Source organism: Mirounga leonina, unplaced genomic scaffold (genome assembly GCF_011800145.1).
Source record: "Mirounga leonina isolate KUSES-001 unplaced genomic scaffold, KU_Mleo_1.0 Mir_170, whole genome shotgun sequence".
NCBI lineage: Eukaryota > Metazoa > Chordata > Mammalia > Carnivora > Phocidae > Mirounga > Mirounga leonina.
Genome location: NW_023270433.1, coordinates 13,451,507 through 13,479,144, shown reverse-complemented (window position 1 = coordinate 13,479,144; position 27,638 = coordinate 13,451,507). Strand labels below are relative to the sequence as shown.

General features: G+C 42.5%; 1 protein-coding gene and 1 long non-coding RNA gene across 2 annotated transcripts in view; one reads left to right on the top strand and one right to left on the bottom strand.

Moving 5' to 3' along the window:
- Positions 1-704: 704 nt before the first annotated feature.
- On the top strand, positions 705-17,575 carry LOC118017748. The gene is made up of 5 exons (XR_004681232.1): positions 705-860; positions 1,307-1,343; positions 3,891-4,001; positions 15,766-15,848; positions 17,258-17,575. It is a non-coding gene; the product is annotated as an uncharacterized LOC118017748 (long non-coding RNA).
- C5 (complement C5) overlaps positions 14,420-27,638 on the bottom strand; it is a 92,114-nt gene continuing 78,895 nt past the window's right edge. The window contains exons 34-41 of the mRNA XM_035015921.1: positions 25,711-25,813; positions 24,997-25,071; positions 24,781-24,886; positions 23,855-23,938; positions 22,873-22,962; positions 20,106-20,189; positions 15,695-15,833; positions 14,420-15,076 (exon numbers count right to left, since the gene is read on the bottom strand). Of these exons, the coding sequence (XP_034871812.1) occupies positions 14,938-15,076; positions 15,695-15,833; positions 20,106-20,189; positions 22,873-22,962; positions 23,855-23,938; positions 24,781-24,886; positions 24,997-25,071; positions 25,711-25,813 (820 nt within the window). The 3' untranslated portion in view covers positions 14,420-14,937. The remainder of the gene's footprint in view (positions 15,077-15,694; positions 15,834-20,105; positions 20,190-22,872; positions 22,963-23,854; positions 23,939-24,780; positions 24,887-24,996; positions 25,072-25,710; positions 25,814-27,638) is intronic.

The following is a 27,638-nucleotide window of genomic DNA, read 5'->3' as shown; positions in this document are numbered from 1 at the left end:
ATTGTATGTGCTTATCCAGGTGCAGACCTTGCAAGCACGTGACGGAGACGGGTCGTCAAACATTTACATATGCATGCTATCTCCAGGATGTCATTTTAATATGGTCACTTTCCAGCTGAGGAGACTGAGAGTCGGAGATCTCCAAAGTCGTGGAGCTCGTGGGTGGCTGGACTTGCATCCCAGGCTGCCTGACAGCAAAGTCGGTGTTCTGAACGGCCGGTGATACAAACTGCCTCCCAGATGTTTGTACTCCCAACTGAAATGCCCGATAATCCGCATCCCTTGCTAAACTCAGCTCCCTGTGCTCAGGGACTGTGTTTTCTTTGTTGTTGCATTCCCACCCCCTAGCACTGTGCCCAGTGGAACATAGAAAGTGCTCAATAAGTACTTGGGGGGTTGCCCACAGGCAAACAAACAAGTGTGCCCATAGAGGCACATATAACCCGCGTACAGTCACGTAACTCCACCGTGCCTGGGAGCACCTGAACACTCAGAGTCCCACAGGAACACCACCCACCCCCATCCCCTACCTCCCAGGGCATCCAACCCAGCTGGGCCTCCCTGAGTCCCCCTGCCAGCCTTGCCCAAAGCCTTCACAAATTGTTTCCTGGAAATCTCAAGGCGGCTGTGGTGTTCTTTTCCCCTAACTCAGGAGACAACTCAGCAGTTTTGTTTTTCAAAGTCTGGGACTCATAAACCTGGAATCCTTGCTTCGTTTTTTTCCCACTAGAATTTTCCTTGGCTGGGTGCCTTTCGCCAGGGCCTTGGCCAAGAGGTTACACTCAGCATGCCCTCTGCCGGGCTCCATCCTCCCAACCCAGTGGGCAGTTGCAGAGAGTGAAAGAGGGGAGCTACCTCAGGTACAATCACTTTACAGATGGGGAAACTGAGTCAGACGGTGCTAATGGGGAGAGGTTGGGGAAGGTAGGCTCATTCTAAGTATGTGCCAATGCATACTACTATTAACTACTTTGTAGTTTGTTTGTTTTTTTTAATTGTTGAAAATAATAAAAGAAGAAATAGCTTCCAGAGCTCAGACATGGCAGAGAAAGGCCCTCTGCTCTCACTGGCCTCTGTGTGGGCAAGTGTCAGGGGTTTGGGAAATTCATCAGATTCGACTTTATCCTTGAATCCCTATCACATTTAATTGGCAAGGAAACCAAGACACAGAGATGTTGGGGGGAAGGAGATGGAGGAATATTCTTGGAGCATCTGCTATGTGATAGCTATGCTTACGAATTCCCTCTTGCTTACTCTTCACAGCACCATTGTTGCCGAGGTAAGTGGTTCTGTTTCCATTTTACAGATTAACACATAGAGGCTGAGGGAGGTCTCAAGATTAGGTAAGGGTAAGGGGAAAGCTGGGATTTGAATCCAAACCTGCTGTTTTCTTGGCTTTGCAGCCTCCTGGATTTTTCCCATTTGGCTTCAAAAGGCCCAGGGTGAAGACTTTGTAGGCAGGCTCATGGAGGCAAGGTTTCCATGGCCCTCCTGCTCAGAAAGGGCCACCTCTCTCCCTGGCCTCTTCAAGAGGGCAGTCTGGGGCCATGGGGAGATGGGTTGAGCAGCCCCATCAAGCTTGAAGCTGAGGGCCTCAGGGCTGAAAGGACGGTGCTGGGACTGGCAGCTGGGCCAAGTGCCCTTCACTAAGAGTAAAAACAGGATTGGATGGCTTTATAAACTGAACTCATGAGAAGTTCCAAAGGGCAAGGGCTTTCCTGGAAAAGAAAGCAAGTCCTGGAAGGTTTTTGTTTTGTTTTTCTTCTTAATGGGACCCGGGTTAATGACTCAAGGAAATGAGCACATTTCACCAAGAATTAGTCACTGCCCTCCTAAACCCATCGTCCATCTTGCTGCTCTGTTCAAAACCTTCAAAACTCATTTCCTGTAGGCAAAAATCCAAACCCCTTATCTTGTTCATTTTGGGTCTGGCTTGGCTTAATCTTTCACTTGTCTTGTTTAAACAAACTACCTAGTGGCGTCCGTACACACGTCCTTGATTCCACCACTGGACATTTAGTCATATAATTCCCTCTCTCTTTCATTTCAGCTTATGGATATCTTAGTCTTTCTTTAAGACCCAGCTCAGAGCTGCCTTCTCCGTGGATCCTTCCCTATGGTGTCCAACAGGAACTCGACTGCCTTGTGCTAACCTTATGGATACATGTTCTAGTTCTCCTAATAGACTGAAACTCTTGAGAAACACACACACATAGACACACACATGTACCCTTCATTACTGCTTAGCCGTATGGTGCTATAGAAAGAGCCTTGAGGCCCTCGGTGCTGCCAATAGATTAGAGTTGAACAAAGATTGTGTTGGAGTGAGCAAATGCATGTCTCCCTTTCGCGAGTCAAGAAAGGGGAGCTCTTTACACTTGGAACTAATATCACATTGTTAATTACCCTGAGAGAGAGAGAGAGAGAGATGCTCCACGGAGTCTACTCAGAGAGCTTAATGTGTGCTCACCTTGAGATGGGGAGATAGGTGGCCTGGCTTCTGACAGCCACCAGAGAGTCTAAAGGATGAGAGATGGGTGCCATCTTGGGCAAACAAGACAAAGGAGAGGTGGCACTGCTCAGATCAGCCTGAATGCCTCAAGATGGTTTGTGCAAAGGATGTTGTTCCCATGGACTAGAAGTTAGCCATGCGCTAGAAGAACTGATGTGAAGGCCTCTCAGGTGTATCTAACGGGGTGGGGGTGGTGGGGGAGGCTAGCTGAAGGTATTGCTGGATTTTTAGGACGCAGAAGGAGTGAAGAATGGGATACAAGGCAGTGCCATGCCCACATAATGGGGAGGTCCTCAGGGCTTATGGGAGGAGTGTCTGAAAAATCCATGGATGTGTCTACACAAGAGTCAGCTTTAAAGCCATCATATGATAGCATTGGTCAGGTAGGATCTCTCCTGCTCTCCTTTCTTCTGCCTCTCCTCACCTCCCCAACCCCCCACCCCTATAGCCCTGGAGAAGTCAGAAGTCACATTTAGCAAACTGGGGAGAGAAGTCTGGGGAAAATAAAGAAGCAGCTGTCCATGCCCCTATTCCCAGCTGTAGGGGTCCCACCTGCAGCAAGCCCCAGTTGGAAGAAAAGATTGAATTTTAAATCAAATTTGGAATTTTGCTTTTGTATGGGACTGAGTTATTTATGAATAGAGTTTGTTTGGTGACTGACGTGATCACAGGACTTTTTATTTCCTGAGAGTGATCAGAAAAGTTGTAGGATGCGGGGCGCCTGGGTGGCTCAGTCATTAGGCGTCTGCCTTTGGCTCAGGTCATGATCCCAGGATCCTGGGATCGAGGCCCACATCGAGCCCTGCATTGAGCCCTACATCGGGCTCCCTACTCAGTGGGAAGCCTGCTTCTCCCTCTCCCACTCCCCCTGCTTGTGTTCCCTCTCTCTCTGTCTCTCTCTCTGTCAAACAAATAAATAAAATCTTAAAAAAAAAAAAAGTTGTAGGATGCTTGAGTTCTCATTAAAGGGCAGAGAAAGGGCATCTCCCCACTGGGGGGTTGGGAAACGAAATTAAGTTGATTTATGATTATCCACTGTGAGTCTTATTTACTCAATGTATTGATCCTCTTTGCTATTATAAAATGGGTTGGCTTCTTCGGTTATATTTTTCTAATGGGCGGTGTTTGCTTCTATCTTCCAAAGCAATTAAGTCCCTGTGCTCACTTTAGATAAAGTCGCTTAACAGCACTGAGATTTCAGCTGTGCTTCAGTCTTCAGATCCCTACCTTGACTGGATTTTAAGGAGCCTCATGTCCACAGGTCAATGGACTCGGTTATCAGTGGTCCTTTGTTGCACATTCCTATATGAAAATCAAATTCTGATTCTGATGTTCTATTATATGTAATAGACCTTAATTTATATCTCCCCTGTACCAGGTCTTGTGCTTAAGGATACAGAGAGGAACAAGACACAGCCCCAGTCCTCAAAGTTCTCACTCACATAGGAATGAAGGGACATGGATAAGCCATCAGGACATTCAGTGTATGGTAGGTAAGTATTCCACACAAGTGTGTTTGCAGAGAATGACTTATTGGAGATTTTACGGAGCCTATCCCCTGATGCTGCCACAATGCTTGGCCTATGGTAGGCATTCTGCCCCAGGCCATGCACTTATTTTGCAAAGGCCAGCTCTTCCAGGAAGACTTCCTGGCTTAGTTCTACTTCCACCCTGATTGCTTCTTCACTCTGCCATCTCAGCACTTTGCAATGCAGCCTTGCGTTCACTTACCCTGGAGCTGTAAATGTATTGAACAAACATAACCTGCATGATGCAGTGACATGCAACTTATCCCAGGCCGTTCCAAAGAGTTGGAGCTGGGATCTGAATCAGACGGTTTGACACCTGCTTCTCACCCACAGACAGTCATTACAGAATGGCAATCACGGGGCCCTGTGTGTGTAACACTATCATAAGCATTTTTCCAGGTTCCTACCTAGTCTTTATAATGACTCCCTTCAGAGGCGTCATAATATTTCATAGAATGTGTGTAATCATTTCTACCTCTTCAGGCCATCACTTTGTATATCGTACTTAATGTATCGTCACTAGCTTATGGTGCATTGCTTTATTTACCACAAGCTTAGACTCATGTATCCGATCGCTGCTTGATAGCTCTACATGGGTATCTACAAGACTTCTCATGGAAACATAACAAGCTCTTCTCCTATCCTCTTCTAGATGGCTTCCCAGGGCTGCCAGAACAGAGTATCACACATTGGATGGCTTAAAACAACAAAAATTTATTCTCCCACAGTTCAGGAGATTAGAAGTCTGAACTCGAGGTGTCGGCAGGATGGGTGCCTTCTGAGGGCTCTGCTGGAGAACCTTTGCTCTGCCTCTCCCTAGCTTCTGATGACGAGCCGGCAGTTGCAAGCTCTGTCCCGTCCTCATGTGGCTGGCGTCCTCAAGTGTCCGTGTCTTCACGTGCTATTCTCCTCCGTGTGTGTGGGTCTCTGTCTCTGTGTCCGAATTTCTCTCTTCTCATAAGGACACCAGTCATGTTGGGTGTAAGGGCCTACCCTACTCCAGTATGACCTCATCTTACCTTGACTGATTATATCGATTAGACCCTATTTCCAAAAAAGGTCACATTCTGCAGTGCCAGGGGTTAGGATTTCAACTTATCTTTTTCAGGGGGACACAGTTCAACCCATAACATCTTCCCTTCTCATTTCCTAAATTTTTATCTTCTCTGGTCTTCCCTAACTGTATAATTGGCAGCTGTAGTAGCTCAAGTCAAGAATCCGTGAATAATCCTTGATTTCTCTGCCTTCATTACCCCCATCCCAGTTCCTTCAACAAACCCATTTAGCCATGCCTCTAAAAATATCCTGAATCTAGCATTTCTCTTCATCTCCATTTCTACCACTCTAGTTCAAGCTACTATCACTTTTCACCAAAATAGCTGCAATAGCTCTAACTGGTCTCCCTGCCCCTTTCTCATCTATAATCTGGTCGCATGCCCTTGCTTAGTACTAACTATTGAATTAAGTTCAAACATCTCACCCGTGCTTACAAAATACTAGTGATCTGCCCCTCCCCCACCTCTGAATTCATTTCGGATCACTTTCTTTCTTTGATCAGCCTTCTTGAAGCTCCCTGGACCACCAGCCTCCTGTTCTGGAACCTTAAACGGCTGCTCCTTCTCATCATGAGAATCTCAGCTTTAGAGGTCATCTTATTTACTGACATTTAAGAGATCTTCCCTGACCCCGTAATCAAGAGCAGCCACCCAGTTATTCTCCACCACAGACCCTTATTTTAATTCTCTGCAGATAATTTTGTAAATAGATTATTTTTCATCATTTATGTAGGTATTTGTTGTCTTTTCCCACAGCTCTAATTCCCAGGAGAGCGGGGACCTTGTTTATCTTGGTTACACCATCTGAAACTGTGTCTGGCACACAGGAGGAACTCAATAAATATTTATTAAATGAATAGTTAATCCTGCACAGACGATCTTTGTGTAGGAACCTTCCCCCCTACTTTTGGAAATTTATTGTAAATAATCCAACAGGAGGAGGATTACTGGATCAAGGGATAGACACATATTTTGGCTCTTGAAATGTATTGTCAAAGTGGTTTGCAAAGACGTGAGGTCAGTTTTCATTTGTTGGGCAACTTCTTGACTCCCAAGGGCCAAGGTAGTGATGTCTGGTGTGTGGGGCAGGGAGGGAGGGCGGGTGAGAGCTGCTGCCCCCGGTGGGCTGAGGCAGTAGCAGCAGGGACCAGCCATCAGCAGGCCCCTCATTCTGGTGCCTGTCAGGAGGGTCCACAGCCTGGCCTCGCAGGCCTGCCTGGGCAGCACACACAGGGGGAATCATCTGCTGCATGAACGTGGGTGTAGCTGTGGGAGCTAGGGTGAGCCGAAGGGCTGGCAAGTACACCTGCTCTTCTGCACAGTGAGGCCTAATTCTGGAGGCCAGGTTGGGAAGCAAAGAGGGTGTGGAGGCCGAGGACACAAAGTGGGGCTTGGACCAGGTATTGGAGGCCCTGGTCTCCAATACCAGGTTATTTCTGGATTGGAGCTTTTCTGCTTAGCACAGGGAGTCTGGGACTTTAGGTGTTTGAGATATCTATGCATAAACCTCCAGGAACAGAGAGACCTGTTTTATGCAGTTCTGCGCACAGCCAGGCCCATTCAGCAGTGCCCTGCCCCATCTCCTAGAATTGCTATAAGAGCTAAAACAGTAGATGTGTTGTAAGGGGCTCAGAATAGTGCCTGGCACATAATAGGCATCATCCAAGTGTTGGCCATTCTTAGTCCTAGCCTGCACTCCTCATGGGACTGTAAGCTTCCTGATGGCAGAAACTATATCTGAGGCAGAACAGTCTACTGCTAATAAGTCAGGCTGCCTGAGTTCTAAATCCCGGCTCCAACAAGCTGAATGATCTTGGGCAAATTACTTAACCTCTCTGTTCCTTAGTTTACTCCTCTGTAAAATGGAAATAGTACCAGCCTCACTGGGTTGTTAGTGGACTCAGTGAGTTGATGAGTGTAAAAAATACAGAACAGTGCCTAACATATAGACAGCACTTAGTGGGTGAATGGATTTAATAAACGCCTGGATCTGCCCTGAGCATATTCTGCAAGGGCAGCCTACTTTACCTTCAGTGATCTCCTACCTTCTCTTTTTTTCTTAAGACCTCTTTCTCATGGCTTCCCTGTGTTTCTCTTGCTCCCAGAATCCTTCAGGCTTTCCTGCTACCCATTCCTGAAAGGCCTGTGCACAACTGCTCTTAACTGAAGTCTTGGTTATTAAGGCGTTACTTCCATTCATGCAAAAATCCTGACTTTGTAGGACACTCTCGAACCTTGTTATGTCTGAGAACCTGCACCATAGGCATCACCTGGGAGATGAGGAATCTCAGGCAACTTCAGACCTAAAGAATCAGAATCTGCCCTCCCACAAGCTCCAAAACAATACTTCTTAAACTTTGATGTGCCTATGCTTTTCCTGGAGATCTTTTTAAAATGTAGATTTCTAGGCTCCACTCAGAGTTTCTGTTCAGTAGGTCTGAGGTGAGGCCTGAGAATTTGCATTTCTAACGGTGATGGGGATGCTGCTGGTCAGGGGATGGCACTTGGTGAAGCATTGCCCTAAGACTGACAGCCTCCAGGATCAAAGGAAGGAGGCCTCATAGGAAGATGGGAAAATCTGAGGCACTGGGGGAGATCACTTTTTAAGATAGTGGACCCCTTGCCAGTCTTTTAAAAGCGTATCAGGCAGTCTCTGCCTGTGGTATCTTAGCACAAAAATGCTTTCGGTTATTAATGATATTTTCCATATTTGTCCAAAATTCTACAGCTTAAAATTCTTTCATGTGTTTGATCTTATTTCATCCTGCAACAACCCTGTAAATTGAGCTGGGAGAATCTCACTTCATTTCCAAAACAGAGAACTGAGGCACAGAGAGCTCTGAGAGGTAGAAATCCCACAGCCAGGGGTGCCTGGGTGGCTCAGTCTTTAAAGCGTCTGCCTTCGGCTCAGGTCACGATCCCAGGGTCCTGGGATCGAGCCCCGCATTGGGCTCCCTGCTCAGCGGGAAGCCTGCTTCTCCTTCTCCCACTCCCCCTGCTTGGGTTCCCTCTTTTGCTGTCTCTCTGTCAAATAAATAAATAAAATCTTTAAAAAAAAAAAAAAGAAAGAAATCCCACAGCCAGCTGGCTGCCGTTGGCCCCCACAGACTGTGCCCCCTGGGCTGGCACTTGGGTACTATTTCTAATCCTTGCCACCCTCCAAGGCTGATAATGCTACTCTGTCTTCATAGAGGGGCAAACTGAGAGACTTGCTGAGGTTCAAGAACATTCCCAAGGTCACAAGCAATGGCAGTTCTTACTTCTTCATCATATCACTTCCCCGTAGTAACAAGTCCTGTCTGTCTCTTACACACACACACACACACACACACAGCAGCCAAACCAAAGAGCTATTTTTCATTTCCACACTCAGCATTTAATTAATGAGCAGGCCACATGCTGGCCTTTTGCCTTTAGCAGTGAAGGAGATGGCAGGAGGAGGGTTGGATGCTGACCAACCCTGCCCCAAGGCCCCAGCAGACCCAGGAACCCTCCTTTCTACTTTCTCCTCCTACTCTGGGCATATCTCCTTTCTCCTTCTCTGTTCTCAGAGAATTCAAGTTCAGTCCTGGCTCTAATTTCTGAAAGATTCTCTGTTTGGAAAAAAATTTATGAAGCTAAGTAATTCTTTCCTCAGTCCTGATTTCTCTTGCCTTAGTCAGCTTCAGCCACCACCCCCTTTCCATCTACCCTCCAAAACACCAACACAAAACACATAAAACACAGACAGACACACCCAACCACCCAAGCTTCAGCCAAACAGAAAACCCTCTTTCTAGGATAGTTCTGACTTCTTGTATCTCATCTGTTGAAAATGTTAGCCTTGGACCCCACCTGGGGCTCTGGTCTCTGTTTGCCTGTTAGGTCCCACTGGTAGGAGGAGACGCCAGGTGCTAATATGAGGTTCTGGCCCTGATTCCCCTGTGGGAGACCTGATGAGCCCCTGCTCCTTCCTGGCCTGTTTCCTCATCAATGAAATGGGGAGAGGTTGATTGGATGATCTCTAGGAAATCAGATCAAGACTGAGCCGAGCCACCTTGATGCCCCTCCAGGAGACCTTTAAACTTCCATATGTTATGATTCTACATAGGAGGTTCACAAGGGAGGAAACATCAACTCTATTGGCAAATTCAAGTCCTTTGAGGGGACGTGGGGAGACCTGTCCACTGAGAGTTCTTCAAATTGTGTTGTATCCATGTGGAAAATGACCTCAGGTAACATTTTGCAGAGTTGATCTCTGGGGCTGCCTCCCTTCATTTTTGTACACCCTGTGTTCCCACTGCCCCCGTGCGCTGTACCCAGAGCTCTCGTCGGCCACACTCTGCCCCACCTGTGCCCTGAGATAATACTACCCCTCCGGTATGTGAGAAGGCCATCCAGCTCAGAGGCTAGGAGCCTGGGCCCCTGGGTCTAGAAGATGCCCTACCACTTATGAAGGTGTATGACCTAGGGCAAGTTAACCTCCCAGATCCTCAGCTGTTTTCTTCCTAAAAGTAAGAATGATGACAATCATCACAGGGTTGTGAAATGTCGATAGATGCTCCACGTAATGCAATCTGCATGATGCCAGGCAAGAAATGTGTTAAATTCATCATCCATCTTGTGCCAGGGTTGTATTATTAACCACCCCAAGTTACATTTGCCGTGCCAGGCACTGTGCCCATCACTTTATATGCATGGTCTGTATTATCTCACTTAAGTCTCACAGAAATCCTCTAAAGTGGGAATTATTAGTACTCCCCATTTTTCAAATGTGAAAATGGAGGCTTTAGGAAGTAAAGTGGACATTTTTGTTTCTCTTAATGACCTCTCAGAGCTGAAGGCACGTTGGATGTTATCGGGGCAAACCTCCCACACTGAATGTCTCCCGTACCACTCCTGGAAGGGGCTAGTGATTGGGCACTTGGTCCCTCCCAGAGAGCCTCCTCTGTCTTGGAACAGCTCTGGCTATAAGAAAATGCTTCTTTGGAGGGAGCCAAAAACGACTTTTTTGTAACCTCCTCTCATTTACGCGGTGGAAAGAACGCCGGGCTAAGAGTCAGATGCCTCGGGCTTGTGTCCCAAACCTCCCACTTAACAGGGTTCTGACCACCAGCTAGCTGCTCCTCTGGGTCAGTTTTCCCAGATGAAAATGAAGGAATTGGATGAGAGGAGCTCTAGGTCCTTCTTGGTTTGGACATTTCAGGATCATATAATTCATGACTGTGTGTATAATGCACACATATCTGATTATAATGATGGAAACAGTGAAGGAGCAGACCCTGTGTTCCAAGGAACAGATCTGCCTCTGCCAACATGTCTGTCAGGGTGGGGACCCTGCCAGCTGAGAAGAATCCAGAAGGTTCTGAGAAATGGAGTTCTCATCTTGTCTTAAAATAAACCCCTCCCTCCCTCCTTCCCTTCCCTCTCCTCTTCTCCTCTACCTTCTCTCCTCCATTCCTTTCTTCCTCAATTCCTTTCTGATTCAGAACCATAAAGGAATATTTCAACCTCCCAATCAAAGTTAAAGATCATGTCATGTCCCTGGTGACACGTTTCTCACATCGCACTGAGTATGCAGAATCAGTGTTTTCAGGAGTAGGGAGACCTATGGAAACATGATGCAGAGCTGCCTTGTGTCTGTGGGAGTCTCTCCGATCTGGCTGATGGAGTCCCAGCTCCTGAGGCGGTCCTCAGGCCCACGCGCTGGACTTTCACAGGGGCTTCTGAAATTGGATGCAAATCTGTGCGTCGTTTGTGTGTGTGCATTTTCTAGGAAAAAAGGGCCTGTGAGAGAGAAGACAGGGGGTGCTAGACTGGGAGCTGGGCTTGGTGACCCTAGGAGTTGACCTTGTTGGTATTCAGAGTCAGGCTGTGCTGACATCACAGAACACAAAGACATCACATCAGACAAAATGGATCAAGATGAGGGGGGAAAAAAAAGAGACTTTTCCATAATGATGTTTGAGTAGAAAATAAGACAAGAACATTATCCAAACCACAAAAATGACCAAACATCCCCCCTTTGCTGGCCAATGTGAGTGACTGCTACTTCTTTTCCTTCTAGTTAGATAAGAATTCAGATACTCAATCATAGGATTACTCCTGCTTCCTGACAGCGTCCAATCCAGAGCAAAGCCCTGCTTCCTTAAACCCTCCCTAAAATAATCCATCACAAGCCCAAATCCTGTAAGAAATCCTAACATCCTTTTCTGAGAAGCTCCATGGTTCCCATGGTGTGCGTTCTCTTTCACTGCAGAGGTGAAAAGCTCTGCTTTGTTCACTTGCCCCATCTCTCGCCTGATATACTGCAATAACCTCCTACTGTCATCCCTCTGCTCAAAACCTTGCAGTGGCTCCCCTTTCCCTCTGAGTACAGCTACTGCCCTTCCATGACCTGCGTGATCTGGTCCCTGTGCCCTCGCTGGCCTCCTCTCCACCACCCTCCCAAGTGGCTCACTCTACATCTGTTACACCAGCCTCCTGCCTCCTCTTGTAAGACACTGGGCACGCTCCTGCTTCAGGTGCGGGAACGTGGAGCTCCCTCTGCCCAGAACACTCGTCCCATAGGTGGTCACATGGCTCCCTCTTTCACCACCTCCAAGTCTCTGCTCAGGTCTCACTTTGAAGCCTACTCTGACCAGATCCTTCTATTTAAAACTGCAACCACACCCTCGACCACTCCCCAGCTCCCTTACTCTGCTCTCCTCTTCTTTTCCCCATAGCTCTATCCCCTTCAAATAGTCAGGGTCAGGGGGCGCCTGGGTGGCTCAGTCGTTAAGCGTCTGCCTTCGGCTCAGGTCATGATCCCAGGGTCCTGGGATCGAGCCCCGCATCGGGCTCCCTGCTCGGCGGGAAGCCTGCTTCTTCCACTCCCCCTGCTTGTGTTCCCTCTCTCGCTGTATCTCTCTCTGTCAAATAAATAAATAAAATCTTAAAAAAATAATAATAATAATTTAAAACAGTCAGGGTCAGACGCCTAACTACTGTCTTTATTGTTCAAGTTGTGTCTCCCCAGCTGGAATCTAAGTCCCACAAGGGTGGGGATCTAGGTACCAAGTGCCTAGAATTGGGCTTGGCCTACAATTACTAATCAAGACATATTTGTTGGATGTTGCTGAATAAACTAGCATCACGGAGGCTGGAAAGTAAGACTGAACATGACTTTGGCTCAGCATCCCTCACTGAGAAATATGGAGTGAGGCTGCCTGCCTTAAGCTTGGCTCATTGTCAATTTCACATATTTTCTTAAGACAGAGTTTCCTAAACGTCAATCTTGTACATGCCAACCTCCTGATTTTTGCCCTAAGAACAACCTATGCTTTTGTTTACTTAAAACTTTTCCTTAAATAGACTTACTTTTTGACAAATACATTTATTTTCAAAGAAAATTGTATATCACAGCTTTGAGGTACTAGTTGTATTTTTTCTAATACATGTTAAAATAAACATATAGCTGAATCACTATATCATATACCTGAAACTAATATAACACTGTATGTTAACTAACTGGAATTAAAATAAAAACTTAAAAAAATTAAACATATGGCTATTAAATGAATAGTGTTCATTTGTAGCACCTAAATCTTATTACCCCAGTGGAAGCCTGCCTATGCTTTTCCCTTCAACCGCAAAGATCCTTCTGCCGCCCTCTACCTACGCAAATCCTATGTGCCCTTCTTCAGGCCTCAGGAAGCCCCCCCAGCTCTCGCACTCACTCACTTCGCTGAGCTCCCCCCATACTCACAGAAAAAAAATACATGTCATGCTTACACACCATGTGGTTCTGTTTTGTTTCACAACATAAGATTATAAAATATCTTCTTAGAGCTATAGAAAGGCATTTGAGTATTAACTCCCTTTTTTTTCAGGCCACCAAAGAGATGAAGAGGCTTGCCCCAAGTCCCTGCGGGGGCAAAGTCAAGACTAGAACTTGGACCTTCTGATGCCCCATCCTCAGTGGGAATCTGCAAGCAATGAGTCCCTTTAATGTGTTCAGCATTGTGCCCAGGACAGGAGATAGTGGTGGGAACAGAACAGATCCAGACTTGACCACACAGAGCTTACAGTGGTGCTAGGAAGCTGTACACTAAATAAACGATTATACGTGCTTAAATAAGTAGTTGCAAGTGCCTTGGAAGAGAAATGCAGGGTTCGGTAGGGACCCCATCCTATTTGGAGGATTATGAAAGTCTCACTAAAGTAGTATGTTTAAATGCATAAGAGTCAGCTGAAGAGGAGCTGGTGGATTTCTAAATGGTACCAGGCTAACTCAGAAAGGTTTGATTTGTTGTTTGAAACCTGCAGTGTTTCAGGGTTAATTAGACCACTGTGGCCCAATCTACTTGCCACGGGGCTCACGGAGAGGGCTACCAGCAGCTCAGAGACTCTGGTGCCTCTGAGCACTGCATTCAGCAAGAAGGTGACAGGAGATGCTTCAGGTCTACTCTGGGAGCCGGGGGGCAGTGGGCCTCACTCCTTGCTGGCAGAGTTTGGGCATATTGGACACATGGGTTGTTTTTGCCAAGGGAGTGCCTACAACGTGAGCTTTGACATTAACAAAAATAAATTCTTAGCTTCTGGAAGTGGAAAATCTTAGTATTACTTACAAGGCACACTGTAAACCTTATGTCGTTTCACCTAAGTGGTAAAATGCAGATTTTTCAAGAAGGGAATGCATTTCAGTCACTGCCACTATTATATCCAGAGTTTATCTTCATGTTTCCTTGTGAGATTTCAGTGGAGCTGGTTAAACTCTACCTAAGAAACTCCAGCCACATCCTACATTGGTCTTAGAAAATTAAACCTGACAAGCAATGTGGTGGTGTAATGATGTAGAAGAGGGACATGTGTGGACTGAGAGCAAGTGGGCTTTGGTCTCCAACTCCGCCTTTTACTAGGCTGGAAAAATGACTTAACTCTTCTGAGCTTCAATGTCCTCAACCATAAAGTGGGGTTAATAAAAATCCCTGCACCTCGTGAGGTTCTTGAGACAGGAAATGGGACTCTAGGTGAAAATTCTTTCATGAGATCTAAAGTGCTTACAAAATGTCACTTAAAAATGAACGTCCTATTACAAATCCTCTTCTAAAGTTCAAACAGGCTCAGAGACCAGAGCAAAGGTCTCCTGATTCCCACTCGGTTTCTCTTCCCCAGGTTGCTGCACTGCGGCTTCCCTTCCCAGGCTAGAAAGTCTTGGCAAGAGCAAGTCCCTGGGGGAAATGACTAGATGCTGCGAGGGAGGGGCAGGGAGGAGTGGGATCCCCACGAGGGTGAGGAGAGGGCACTGGGAGGGGAGGGGCCAGGGCAGACGCTCCTACCTTCTCAGTTTGCAGAAGGCTCTGACATTAGGCCTTGTCAGGTCTCCGTTGCTGCCTCTGTCCACCTTTCAATTCACCCGTCTGTGTGGTTGAAGAGGCCCTAGCATAAAATAACAGGCTTTTTTGCTTTTTTGAAAATTTTGAAAGCAAAGTCAGGTTTTAATGATCAGTATTCTGTTCCTTGGTATTTTCTTTCAAGCAAAGGCCATGTTATTGTAAGATACTACATTTCAATGGAGCTATTCTTTCGTCCCCAGCAAACATTCCTGAGTGGCAGGTTTTAGGAGACGTTCCAATTTTTATTGCTTCTGGTGTCCGATAACCTTGGAATGAGTATCTGTCTCCATGCCCCCCAAGGCCATGTTATTTCAGAAAGTTACAGCTCTTAAAATTGTTCTTTAATAAAAGCAAGTGCCACTAATTCTAAGTAAAGTGAGCTTTCCAAATAAGACCAACTGAGAATGTTTAAAAGAAAAAAAAAGAAAAGGAAGACACTTCAACAACAGGAGTCCACAGTGAAAACTGTGCATAGTTGAACTACTTCAGGGGTTTTCACAGCCATTTAAAAAGATGTCATCAGCAAACTCATTCAAATTTGCCAAGAATGCTGAGCATGATGGGCACGTTGTATCTGTAGGCCAATATTCAATCCAGGTCGAGGAATCTAAAGGATAGATGTACCTGCCAAGAAAAAAGGATGATGAAACTGTTGTGGTGATGGCCACAGATAGAGAAGAGCTGAATTCCACGGAGCTCAGGCTGCTCAGCCTGCTTAATCCCTGTGAGGCCACACTGTCAGCCAGGCTCTGCCTCACTGGCCTCCCCCTGGGAAGGACCACAAACCCCCAAATCTCAGGAAACTGCTTGGGGCTCCCATGATTAAAGGCAGGAACAGTGTCTCTTTCAAGATCTATTTTTTAAAAAGAGACAATAAGATGCATATTTAAACATTTCTCTCTTTACAAACAGAACCGTCCAAGAACTTATTGAGGGGGGCAGATGTGGTATAGAGGGGGATGGATGAGCGCCTTCAGAAGCATCCTCAGACCCAGGTCCTCAGTTGGTTTATCCATCAGTGAGTGCTCAGCCGCCCTCATGGTTTTAAGTGGTTCTTCGTTTTAAATTCATATTGTTTCATTGCTTCTTGGCCTTATGGCTAAGATCAAGTGTAAATTCACATTATTGCATTTATGCTCCTAATGGTTTGTTGGTTAACAGCAGGACATATAAGAAACAAGTAATTAAGGATAAATGACACCTAGTTTTGAAGGAAAGATCAGAGACTCCAAAATGACTTACTTGAAACTGAAATTGTATTTTATCTGGAGGGCTTCTTTACCCATAATTAAATACTGTCTTCCTCTTTCCAGGTCAGCGTTAGCACACGTGGCCTTTTTAATGAAGGTGATTTCAGAGACTTTCTCGACAACAGCTTCGCCTGAGAGGCACACAAGTAAGATTATCACATTCATGTTAGGATATTACAAGTATAAACTCTTAACAATTCCAGTTCCTCATGGCTAGTTATTAATGAGTATAAACCTATATTGAGTGGCTATTGGAGAGTGACAATGTCCATATGGTTAAGACTGCCATTTGTTGGCTGTGTGGCCCTGGGCAAATGAGGTTCAGACCCATCATCTGGAAAGTTGGGAATGACAATAAAACCCACTTGTAGAACTGTTGTGAATATAGGAGAAGTGCTTACAACACAGCAAGCACGGTATAAGTGCTTCTTATCCTTACTCCTGTAGAACCAGGAATTAAAAGAACTTCTCTAAAGTTGAACACTAATCCCCAAATGTTATACAGCAAAATAAAAAAGTATTTGGTAGCTGGCAATGGATGACTTTGTAGAGAAGTGCAGGATATGCACTTGGGAGGATTTGAAAGAGGATAACTTTGGGATTCCCAAAGAACTCAGGAGTCGTCAAGAAGCTGGCTCCGTCACCTCGAATGCATTCTTCCTCTGTTGTCCTGTTGCATTTCTACCCATCTTGAAACACATCTTCAATTCTCGAGGTATCCAGTAAACACTCCTGGATGTTCTTTGTCATAAATATCTCTGTCTCCCCCTTACTCCCATTATACTTGAATTTCTATCACAATGTTTCATTCCATATATCTGTCTTCAGCTAGGCTGGAAACTTCTTGAGGCAGGGACTGGGTCTGACTCATTGCTATAGATTTGGGACTGATGATCAGTTATTTAACTCTGACAGAGTTATCCTAATTGTTAAATCCTGAAAAACTTCTGAACGTATACTTAATAGTAACTGCATATATGGTAAACTTTAATTAGTAATATTTAACAAGGGTGCACACATCAGTTTGAGCTGATTTTCTTATACTCTCCCGATGACCATTAAGACATGACTGCCCCGGGCAGCAATATCTAAGAGCATCCCCAGCACTGTTTACCAGTTCAGCCCCTGTCATGGTAAACAGTGTGGCTGCTGGAGCCTTATCATTATTTTTAAAAGCCTTTTGTTATAGAAAATCTCAAGCATATTCAGAAGAGGGACTAGTTAATTAACCTCAGCTTCCACAATCACTGATCTTTTTTCCATTTATATCTTCACTCCAAGCACCCTATGTTTTAGGGGAAACACCAATTATCATTATCCTTGAACTGCGTGGTTGTCCTCTGTTCTAAGTAGTTTAGTTTTTAGGTTGGCTTATTGTTTGTGTGCAGCAATTCTTGGGGTAAGTGGTAAATGTTTGATGTTCTGATATTTATATAAATTCCAAATTTGTATATATTAAAAAATGGACACCCAGAATGAAGAGATAATAAAATATGCAAACATTTCTTAACATTTCCTTTTAAATATCATAAATATGAATCTTCTGAATGGACAGGAGAACAAAGAAGAGATGATATTGATAAAGAACTACAGCTTGGGAATCATCTGATACTGCACAACATTCAGAACAGCCTGGGATGTCTTCTGATACTATGCAAGAATTGGTACAATAGAAGACAAATAATTTGTATTTCTGGAATGAAAAGCACTTGATTATTTCAGTAAAAATAGGAATGGTTTATTCTTTCTTCCTTACAATGTGAAAGATGGATGCAAATGGTGCTCAAAAGTTAGACTGTGAAAAGATCAGAGTGCTAAACACCTATTTTGGTCAGAATAACAATCATGATTCAGATAAAGAAAATTTGTGATCATCAATGAGAAAAAAATAGAATAACATCACAAATCAATTTCATACAGTAAAACATTTGAAATAATAAAAACCAGAAAAACATTTTTATCAGAGTATCCATCAAGCAAATAAAGATTTAGAAAGTATTATTAGAATCTAACTCTAGTCTATGGCTAAAAATGATGAAGAATTTTCATACTTGAAACACCTGATAGAATTTCAAAAGAGAAGAAAATCAGTATAAACATAAAGTTGCAATTTAGATTTATGGTCCTACTTATTGCAAAATTTAAACCTACTGAAATGAGAACACAACTTTTTGGAAAATATAAATAAGGTGATAAAATTTCAATCATTGAGAAAATCAACTAAAAAAAGATCTTTAAAATAACATAAAATAAAAAATTGGGGACTTTGAAGACCACTTAATGGGTTTTGTTGATTTCAAGGTACTGGAAGGAACAACTGAACAACATATCAAACTGTTTGTGAGAGAAAGGAGTCAATGAGGAATATTTATGTGAACACCTTATCGGTACAAATAGATTGCCAGGGAAGAGTCAGGCTTCAGCAAGAATTCTGAAGTTCCCAGCTGTTCAATTTGGTGTTGACTGAATTACCTGTCAAGCAGGTATCAAGTGTCTCTGGACACTACAAAGATAGGAGCCAAGCAAAATCTCACTTTAAATATTGTCTTCATAAATTCAGTGTTTACTACTGCATATCTAGGCAGAAGTAAGTAATAATAGGAAAAGCTTTAAAAATTGCAATAATGAAAAAAATTATGATAATGAAAACAGGAAAAATATTGGGATTTTGACAGGCAGCTGGTAGTGCAAGGATCACAAAGGCAGTTTGGAAATTATATCAAGCTTGCTTGGTTCACTTAGATAGATACTGTGATATCAGAGCAAATATTTAGAAAGTGGATAGATTTCAGATATGCTTTTTGGTGATTTGCTCATGATAGTCTAGCAATTATGTCAATACTATCTTCAGATGTTCAAGAAAATATATTTCAACTTTAATAAGTTCACAGATTAGGGAATGAATAATGAAATTGTGTAAAAATAAAGGAAACTATGAAAGTGGAGCAAGAGCTTTTGACAAAATCAAGAATGATTACAAATTTGATATAAAACAAAATAAAATCAATTTAAGGGAAAAGATAATTATATGAAAATGTTTTTGTTTTAATGGCAAAAGTAAAAAATTTGATGAACTTTTAAGTTTTTAAAAAAAATTCTGAATCCTAAAACTTTGTCTATGGTGTTTGTAAAACTCTCAAGGGCAATAAAAGTTAAGAAAATTAGGAAAACTAAATATTCAATAAATTTTCAAATTTCAAAAAATTCAATAAATCGTTGTCATGATTCAGCTGATAATAGAGATACACTGAATACATAAAAATGTCAGACAGTGTCCAAAGGACTAGAAACATTTTGAATGTAATTACTACCAATTTAGCAGAAGCTGATAGAGACTTCAGGACCATGAACGATATTGTTGCTATTAGGAGAAATTACTTATTGAGATTATAGGTTGTGTAAAGACTATAAATTCAATAAAGATGTAATCAGAAAAGTTTGATGTGGTTCCTTATTGTCAAATCCAAGCTCAGACAGGGGCAATCCTGTAGTGAGTCAAGCAAAATAAGACTGACAATTTCTAAAAATAAAAAACTTATTTGGAATTATTATAATGATCTAATGAATCATTTGTGTGACAATTTACATAATTTGACAAGCAGTTTTATAATATTTACAGCTTAGTTTAATTAGAGAATACAAGGGAACATATTTTAAAATGTTTTATATGTTATTTTACATGTGAATTCATTTTATTATGTTGGTTAGTTAATAAAAGTCTCATTTATCCTTACATGGCATCCAACCTACAGCTTTGTACTTCATGGACGCTCTTAACTGGTTTCCCTGTTTCTACTCCTGATCCCCCCCACAAAAGAAACCAGAATGATCTTTTAAAACCATAAATCAGATCATGTTGTTTGCGTACCTCAAACCTTTTATTAACTTCCCTTTGGAATTCCAGAATAAAATCCAAATTTCTTGCCATGCCTTATAAATCCCTGTACAACCCAGCTCCTGCCTACCTCTTGGCTTCATCTCATACTAGGTTCTTCAGCTCCCTGGTGGTGCCAGGTTACTTGCCATCTCAGGGCCTTTGCATATTCAGTTCCCTCTCTACTCCACCCCTTTAAGAATGGCTAACTCCTGATACCACCCCCAAAACACGCCATCTGTTATCACAGTGAAGGAGTTTCCCACATTAATTACGTGTCTCAAATATAGTACTTGTTATGATTTGTAATTGTTTAATTTGTTTGTTCATTTTCTTTCTTCTTTTTTTTAAAATGTATCTCCTCAAACAGAATATAGACGTTATGAAGGCAAGAACTCTGGCTGTGTTATTCAAGTTGTATTCTCTGTGACTAATATAATGCCTAGTCTACCAACATAATGTCTCATTAATGGCACATAGTAAGTACTAAATATTTGTTGAGTGAAAGAATGAATGAATGAATTCTCACCAGCTTTGTAGATATCCAGGAGGGTTGCAGTGTACTTAATAAAGACATTTTCTTCAGTGATAGATGTGATACGAACTTTATAAGCTGGTAGAAGAAACAACATAAGAATTCATGCTTAATATCGCTAATGCCATGTCCAGCAGAAGTCAGAGTTTGTCAAACAAATGAGAAATGTAGCATACCAAGCTCTTACGGGCACACTGAGGTAAATCTCATTTCTTCCAAAAAGCCTTCCTAAACACTCTCAATCTGACTCTACTGATCATGACTAATGATTCATTCTAGGAATCATTAGACCTAGCCACTGTTATAGAACAGGCTGATTAGGATAACAGCAGCATTAAATTAAAAGACAGAAGCACACTAAACAAACAAAATATGCCTTTGTCAGACGTAAAGTTCAGATTCTGATCCTTTAAGTTAGTGGGGTCATGCCCATAGGGAACATGGAAGAGCCCCTTCCTTTTCCATTTGCCCACAGAGGGGCCTTTATCTATCATTCAGGCCTGCCCTATGGGCCTCCTGTTCCCTTGTCTTGATTCCTTGGATACCTCCAATGGCTCTGATCTTTGGATTTTGATAGGATTTGGTCTTCTGACGCATCTTTGCTGGGATTGGCAGCTATCTGACACGAGACATTCTCTATCCTGTTTTCTCTTCATTCAGGCATCGATTTTTAATCCATGGTATTTGATCTCAGTTTTGGGATGAGCAGCTTGAAGGGACCTATCCCTTCTATGTAACCTAAGAAAAGATTCTCTTATTTTTGTTTTTGATGGGGTTGAAGTGAATGACCTAAAAGGTTTGTCCATTTTTGAGATTCCAGCTAGCTAGATGAATGAATGAACTCACTGTGCCAGAACCAAAGGTCAAGTGAATTAGTAGCCTAAAACAGATTTTAACATGTCCTGAATAGGAGCGCCTGGGTGGCCCAGTTAGTTAGGTGTCTGCCTTTGGCTCAGGTCACGATCTCAGGGTCCTGAGATTGAGCCCCACATCAGGCTTCCTGCTCAGCAGAGGAGTCGGCTTCTCCCTCTCCCTCTGCCTCTCCCACAACCGCCCCCTACCCTCACCCATGCTCTCTTCTGCTCACTCTCTCTCTCTCAAATGAATAAGTAAACTCTTAAAAAAAAAAATGAATTCTATGGAAAGACTATAAACCATACCCAATTTATTCTGATGGCTATATTTCCAGTAAGTGAGATCGGTGTAATATAATGGAAAAAATATTGGAGACCAGGATGCATCCTAGTTTTACTACTTAATTCCTGCATGACTTTGAACAAATTATTTAATCTCCCTGAGCCTCAGTTTCTTCACTGGCAAAATACAGATAATCCTCTGTTACCTCAAAGAGGTCTTATGAGACCCCAATGAGAAACCATATATAAAAGCAGTCAGTAAACAGAAAGTGCTGAATTAACTGTACTTACCACCTTTCATTTATAAATAATACCCTACTTTCATATACACACACACAAAAGGTTTGAGATCATGTACAATATACTCTCTTTCTCTCTCTCTCTCTTAAAAAAAAGAAAATGAAGCCAGAAATAAACATTAGAAACCAATTATGATATGGTTTCACTCTTATGTAGAATATAAGAAACAGGGCAGAGGACTGCAGGGGAAGGGAGGGGGAAACAGAATGGGAAGTCATCAGAGAGGGAGAAAAACTGTGGGAGACTCTTAACTATAGCAAACAAACTGAGGGTTGCTGGAGGGAAGGTGGTGGGAGGGATGGGGTAATTGGGTGATGGGCATTAAGGAGGGCACCTGATGTGATGAGCACTGGGTGTTATATACAAAACTGATAAATTATTGAACACTACATCTGAAACTAATGATGTACTATAAGTTGGCTAATTGAATTTAAATTAAAAAAAGAAAGACAAAAAAAGGTTAATATCCAAAATATATAAGGAACTTACACACACACACACACACACACACAAGAAAAAAAAGAAAACAAAGGAGCTAATTCTCTGAATTTAAGACAAGACTACAACTGTACTTGGGCATCTGATACAGCTCTGAATCCTGGACAACCAGAAGGAGATGCTCCTTTTGAAGTGGAAGATTGCAATTCTGCATATATTTAAAATGAGTTAGTATTGATATTTTTACCTTGTCTTTGAAGGGAGTTTGAAAAATTCTAAGCCCCCAAACCACCTTTGTCTCTGCCTCTGCTCAACTGACTGGAAGAATAGTGAAATCTTACACCTTCGTGGTTTCTCATAAGTTCTCTTTGAATATATTTTAGTTCAGTATGTTTAATTCGATGGGCTCTGTTGGAGCAAAGTGTCTCAGCTGGGTGTGTACATCACTCACTTTTATTTATTTATTTTTTATTTCTTTTTTTTTAAAGATTTTATTTATTTATTTGAGACAGAGAGAATGAGAGAGAGAGAGCACATGAGAGGGGGGAGGGTCAGAGGCAGAAGCAGGCTCCCTGCTGAGCAGGGAGCCTGATGCGGGACTCGATCCAGGGACTCCAGGATCATGACCTGAGCCGAAGGCAGTCACTTAACCAACTGAGCTACCCAGGCGCCCCATCACTCACTTTTAAATGAAAGTCACATTTCTTTGCTGAAGGATAAATAATTTTGCATGTGAATGTTAAAAATCGATGGCATTTTCCTTCAAGGGAACACATGGCATGTAGTATCCAAATAGTCACTATGAAAAGTTGTTGATCTCTCTAACAGATCATGTTTTCATAAAATTTTATGTTTAATGGAACTCTATATAGAAACTTTGAACTTACCATAGGCAATGTCTGGTTTACATGCTGTTTCTTTTCTAGTATCTGCAGAGATTGTCAGATCCAGTTCTGTCTGCATTTGTCCGCAGTCAGCTGGATTTTGTGAAAAATGGCAAAAGTTAGGTTAACATAAAGAGGCAGACACTCCCTTTGGCAGTAAACACAGTTTTCATAAGCCCTGACAATCCAGTATAATCTTACAAATGCCATTTTCTCCTCTTCCATAAAGTGAAACATTATATAAAGCAAAAAGAAAACAAAATAAACAAAAACAAAATCTTGGACATGAAGTTTAGAATGGGTTGTCACTCCACATTCAGTTCTTTAGAAATGTATATGCTTTCATTAAAGAAAGGAGGAAAATTTCCCATTTTGAGTATAATTAAAAGTCCCTTGAAGGAACCGAAATGATAACTGGACTGATTTACAGCTATAAAATGGTACAATAAGTACCTAAGAAATGTATAGCTATTAAGGTTTTTGAAAAACAAAATAACCCCCAAAACAACCCAGACCCTCATGGAGTCAGTTGTTAATGATTGTTGAGTTCTGGGTCTTTTCCTTGACCAAGAACCCTGCCTTGGATTTACAGAAGACTGAAGGGAACTGGGCAATAAACAGAGATGTCACTAAGTGTTAAGGAAAAGGAAAAAGAATGGGGCTAATGGCTCAGTCCTGAGCCTCTGTTCTCTTAAGCTGTGGTCCTATTACATTAAAAAGACCAGGTGAAAAGTAAGAATTTCACATCCTGTTATCCCTCTGATATGAACAATCATCTAGCTGGGGTTTCTCTGTCTTTGTACAGTAGAACCTATCAGGGTTGTCGAGAAGTAGCTTTGCAGTATTCAAGGAATCAGCTTTCAGTCAGCTGAGATGTCTACTTCTGAGGAACAAGTTTGTCAAACAGCTTCTGCCAGATTAGCCCTGGATTACGAGTGGCTGCTTTAAACAAGCATGCAGCCTGAACATGTTACATGAAGTTTACCTTCTACGCATTTGCATGTTACTCCTTCACAGACTTTCTGAAGTTTGGCATCGGATGGGCTATAAAACATGGTGCATCGTTTATCTGTGGCAATGAAAGCATAGTTAGGAGAGGTGGCTTGATTAACACACAATACATTTATGGATCAGTGAGTCTCTCCCATGGGGCCTTGGAGATGACTTCTTCCAAAATTTCTTTTTGTAACTTAGATGCAGGGAGGTTAAACTGTGAATTGTCTCTCCCAGCATGGGTCCCTCTACCCTCCTTCAAAATGATTTCCCCTTCTGTGCTTGGAATTTTACTGTTCAATATTTCTTAGAATTAAAATATTTGATGCTTCCATGAATGAGAGGAAATAAATTATGTTACATGAGAGTCTACTGAAAGAACTGTAATTGTTTAGGCTGGAGAAGAACAGGGGAAGGGGGTGCCAAATATGTTCCATGTGATTTTGGAAGATAAAACTAGAATGAATGGGTGTAGAGTTTGGTTCATTTTAAGAATTTTTTTAAAAAAGTAGAACTGCCTAAAGTGGAGTTGTCTGTCTTGTGAACCAAAGAGCTCTCCAATCACTTAGTATTCCCAGAAAAAGCTGAGTGATCAAATGTGGGGTCACTGATTCAACATTTATCTATACAGTATTGAACATTGTGTTAGATACTAGGGGACAAGGATGAAAACATTCTGTCTGGGTTTGGTGAGAAAGATATGCAAACAAATAACTACAATGCAATGTGACAACTGCTACAATGGAGCTCTCTGCAAAATGTGATGAGAATAGAGATAAGAAGTTGATTCTGGGAGGATTAAAGAAACTGTGGGGGGGGGGGGCGGTATGTGAGCTTCTCCAAAAAGGAGAGATGCAATGAATACTGTAATGAAGGCAAAGTAGTCCTCTGAAGAAATTTTAGAGTAGAGTTGATTACCTGGTCTGTGGTATTCATATACCATGAAAGTGGCAGGACTCAGAAACCCAACTTGAAAAAGTTCAAATATCCGGAATCGAACACAAAGGAACTCATCGGAAGGAATCTGACAAATGCAAGGTTTGAGGAAATTGTGGGAGAGAAGAGACTCAGCATTTCAGCCTGTAAATTTTGAACAGTGATTAGAAATGGGGACTGGTGGAAGGTGGAACTTACCGAATTCAGTTGCAGAATAATATGTCCATCTTTGATTTGGTAATCAGTTAGTAGCTGATCTACCCCTTCCACAAGCTAAGAGAGGAAAGAGAAAGCTTGGATTTAATTTCATGATCTTTTTTTTTTTTAAGTTGATCTTTTTGTTTAAATGTATTCACCCGATATTGGGATGTTAGACATGGAGATGTAATCCACTATTCAAAAAAGTTGAAGAGCCAGCTCCTCCTCTTGAAAAAGTCTGAACATGTAATCATATGCATTCACATTTTGTTCAGACCATGCGAGTCTATGCCGCCACTTTACTTTGAAAAATTAAAACTTAGGTAGGGACGCCTGGGTGGCTCAGATGGTTGAGCGTCTGCCTTCAGCTCGGGTCATGGTCCCGGGGTCCCGGGGTCCTGGGATCAAGCCCCACATTGGGTTCCTGGCTCGGCGGGGAGCCTGCTTCTCCCTCTCTGTCTGCCTCTCACCCTGCTCATGCTCTCTCTTTCTGTCTGTATCTCTGTGTCTCAAACAAATAAATAAAATCTGTAAAAGAAAATATGTCTGGAGACATTTAAAAAAAAAATTTAGGTAGATTGTTGGTTTGGAAAGAATATTCTAGGTGATTCTGTGAAGGTGATATATTAAAATGAAAGGAAATAGCTTTATCCATAAAAGAATGCAGTAAAGAAAACCAAGCATTCATAACAATATGTAAAAGAGAACATTTACAACTCTTAAATCTTCTGGGTTTGCACTGATTCCGGTGGGCAAAGAGATATCCATCACTGCATGGGAAGATCCAGATGATGATTCTTCTTTGCTGGGCTTGTAGCTAAAATAAATGAGAGATAGGAAATTGGAATAAATAAGTAGACAAGATTCTTTAAGAAAAGGCCTTATTTCTTAGGCTTTAATTTTTAATTTGGGTCTCCACTTACTTGCCTCTCTATAATACATGCATTGCAATTTCTAAATGTTAGTGTTGCAAGAGATCTTTGAGTCATCGATTCTAACTCTTTGCTCACTTGACCAACACTTTATTGAGAGAGCAAGCATGAGTGGGTGGGGCAGAGGGAGAGGCAGTGAGAGAACCCCAAGCAGACTCTGCACTGAGTGTGGAGCCCAACAAGGGGCTCTATCTTACAACCCTAGGTCATGATCCTGAGATCACGACCTGAGCGGAAACTAAGAGTCAGACGCTTAACCGACTGCGCCACCCAGGCGCCCCTTGACTGATACTTTAAATGGACCTGTGGAGGTCACTCAGTCCAAGCTCTTAATTAACTAGTTAAGGAAACTGAGGACGAGAGTAAGGTACTCATTCAAGGTCACATGACTAGTTCACCCCAAAGCTACATAAGTCTCTTGATTCTCATTCTAGTTCTTTTTCTGATGGAGCATACTCGAAAAAGAAAATGTGTTCTATATTTGAAAGAGACTCAATAAGCATGTTCAGAAAAAGGCTTGAAGGAAATACCCTAAAATGTTAGCAACTACTCTCTCTGGGTGGTGAAGTTATAAGTGATTATCTCTTTTCTTTTCCATGCTTTTTCTATATTTTCTATATTTTCCACAATACTTTATTTTTTTAATTTTTATTTTATTTTATTTATTTATTTTTTTAAAGATTTTATTTATTTATTTGAGACAGCGAGAATGAGAGAGAGAGAGCATGAGATGGGGGAGGGTCAGAGGGAGAAGCAGACTCCCTGACAAGCAGGGAGCCCGATGCGGGACTCGATCCAGGGACTCCAGGATCATGACCTGAGCTGAAGGCAGTCGCTTAACCGACTGAGCCCCACCCAGGCGCCCCACAATACTTTATTTTTTTAAAAATGTTTTAAGGACCATCCTCCGTCTAGGAATTGTGTTTGGGATGAAGCTAAGGAAAAAGGCAAAGGGGGTAAAGTGGGATATTTGGTGTTTTTTTGTTTTTCTTTTTGTTTTTTTCTGTTGAGAGAGAGAGAGAGAGAGAAAACCCCACTGAACTGGGGAATCAGGAAACTTGGGTTTTACCCCAGTTCTGCTGAGAGATTTCTACAAATCGTTTTCCCTTTCTGGAGCTCATTTTCGTATTTGTAAAATAAACAGTGAGGGAGTATAAACTTGTGTTTCAAGTTTACCTTTATAATTCCAAGGCCTCGTTTTGAGTGGCAGAGGTTGGTGCTACCATTAAGCAGAATTAGAAGATTTAAAGGGGGCAAGTTGGCAGGTCAGGGACTGAAGACCAGGGACGGGGGCAGAGTGAGGGTGGTTCTGCAAAGTTTGAGTTTCAGTTCCAGCTTCAGCTCAAGATGCTTGAGAGGTAGCTGGGCATTTGAGAGTGGAGCCTGGAAGATCAGTCGGAATTAAAGGAAGAAACTGGAGGGACGGCTTCATAGGGGGAAGATAAATTGATCTCACCTGAAGGAATGAGTATTAGTGAAATGGAAGGTTTTATGTGAGTTAGTGAGGTGGCAAGGGATCTCTTTTCCCCCATCACACCTTATGAGGGCAGACCCTATTAGATGTTTTGGATGTAATATTTACTGTAACAATTAAAGATATTATAAAATCTCTGGTTTACAAAAATTTAACCCCATTCTTCACCAAATTAACAGTTAACAACAGACTATAAGACAACATGGAACTGTAAAATGACATCTGGACATCTCCCT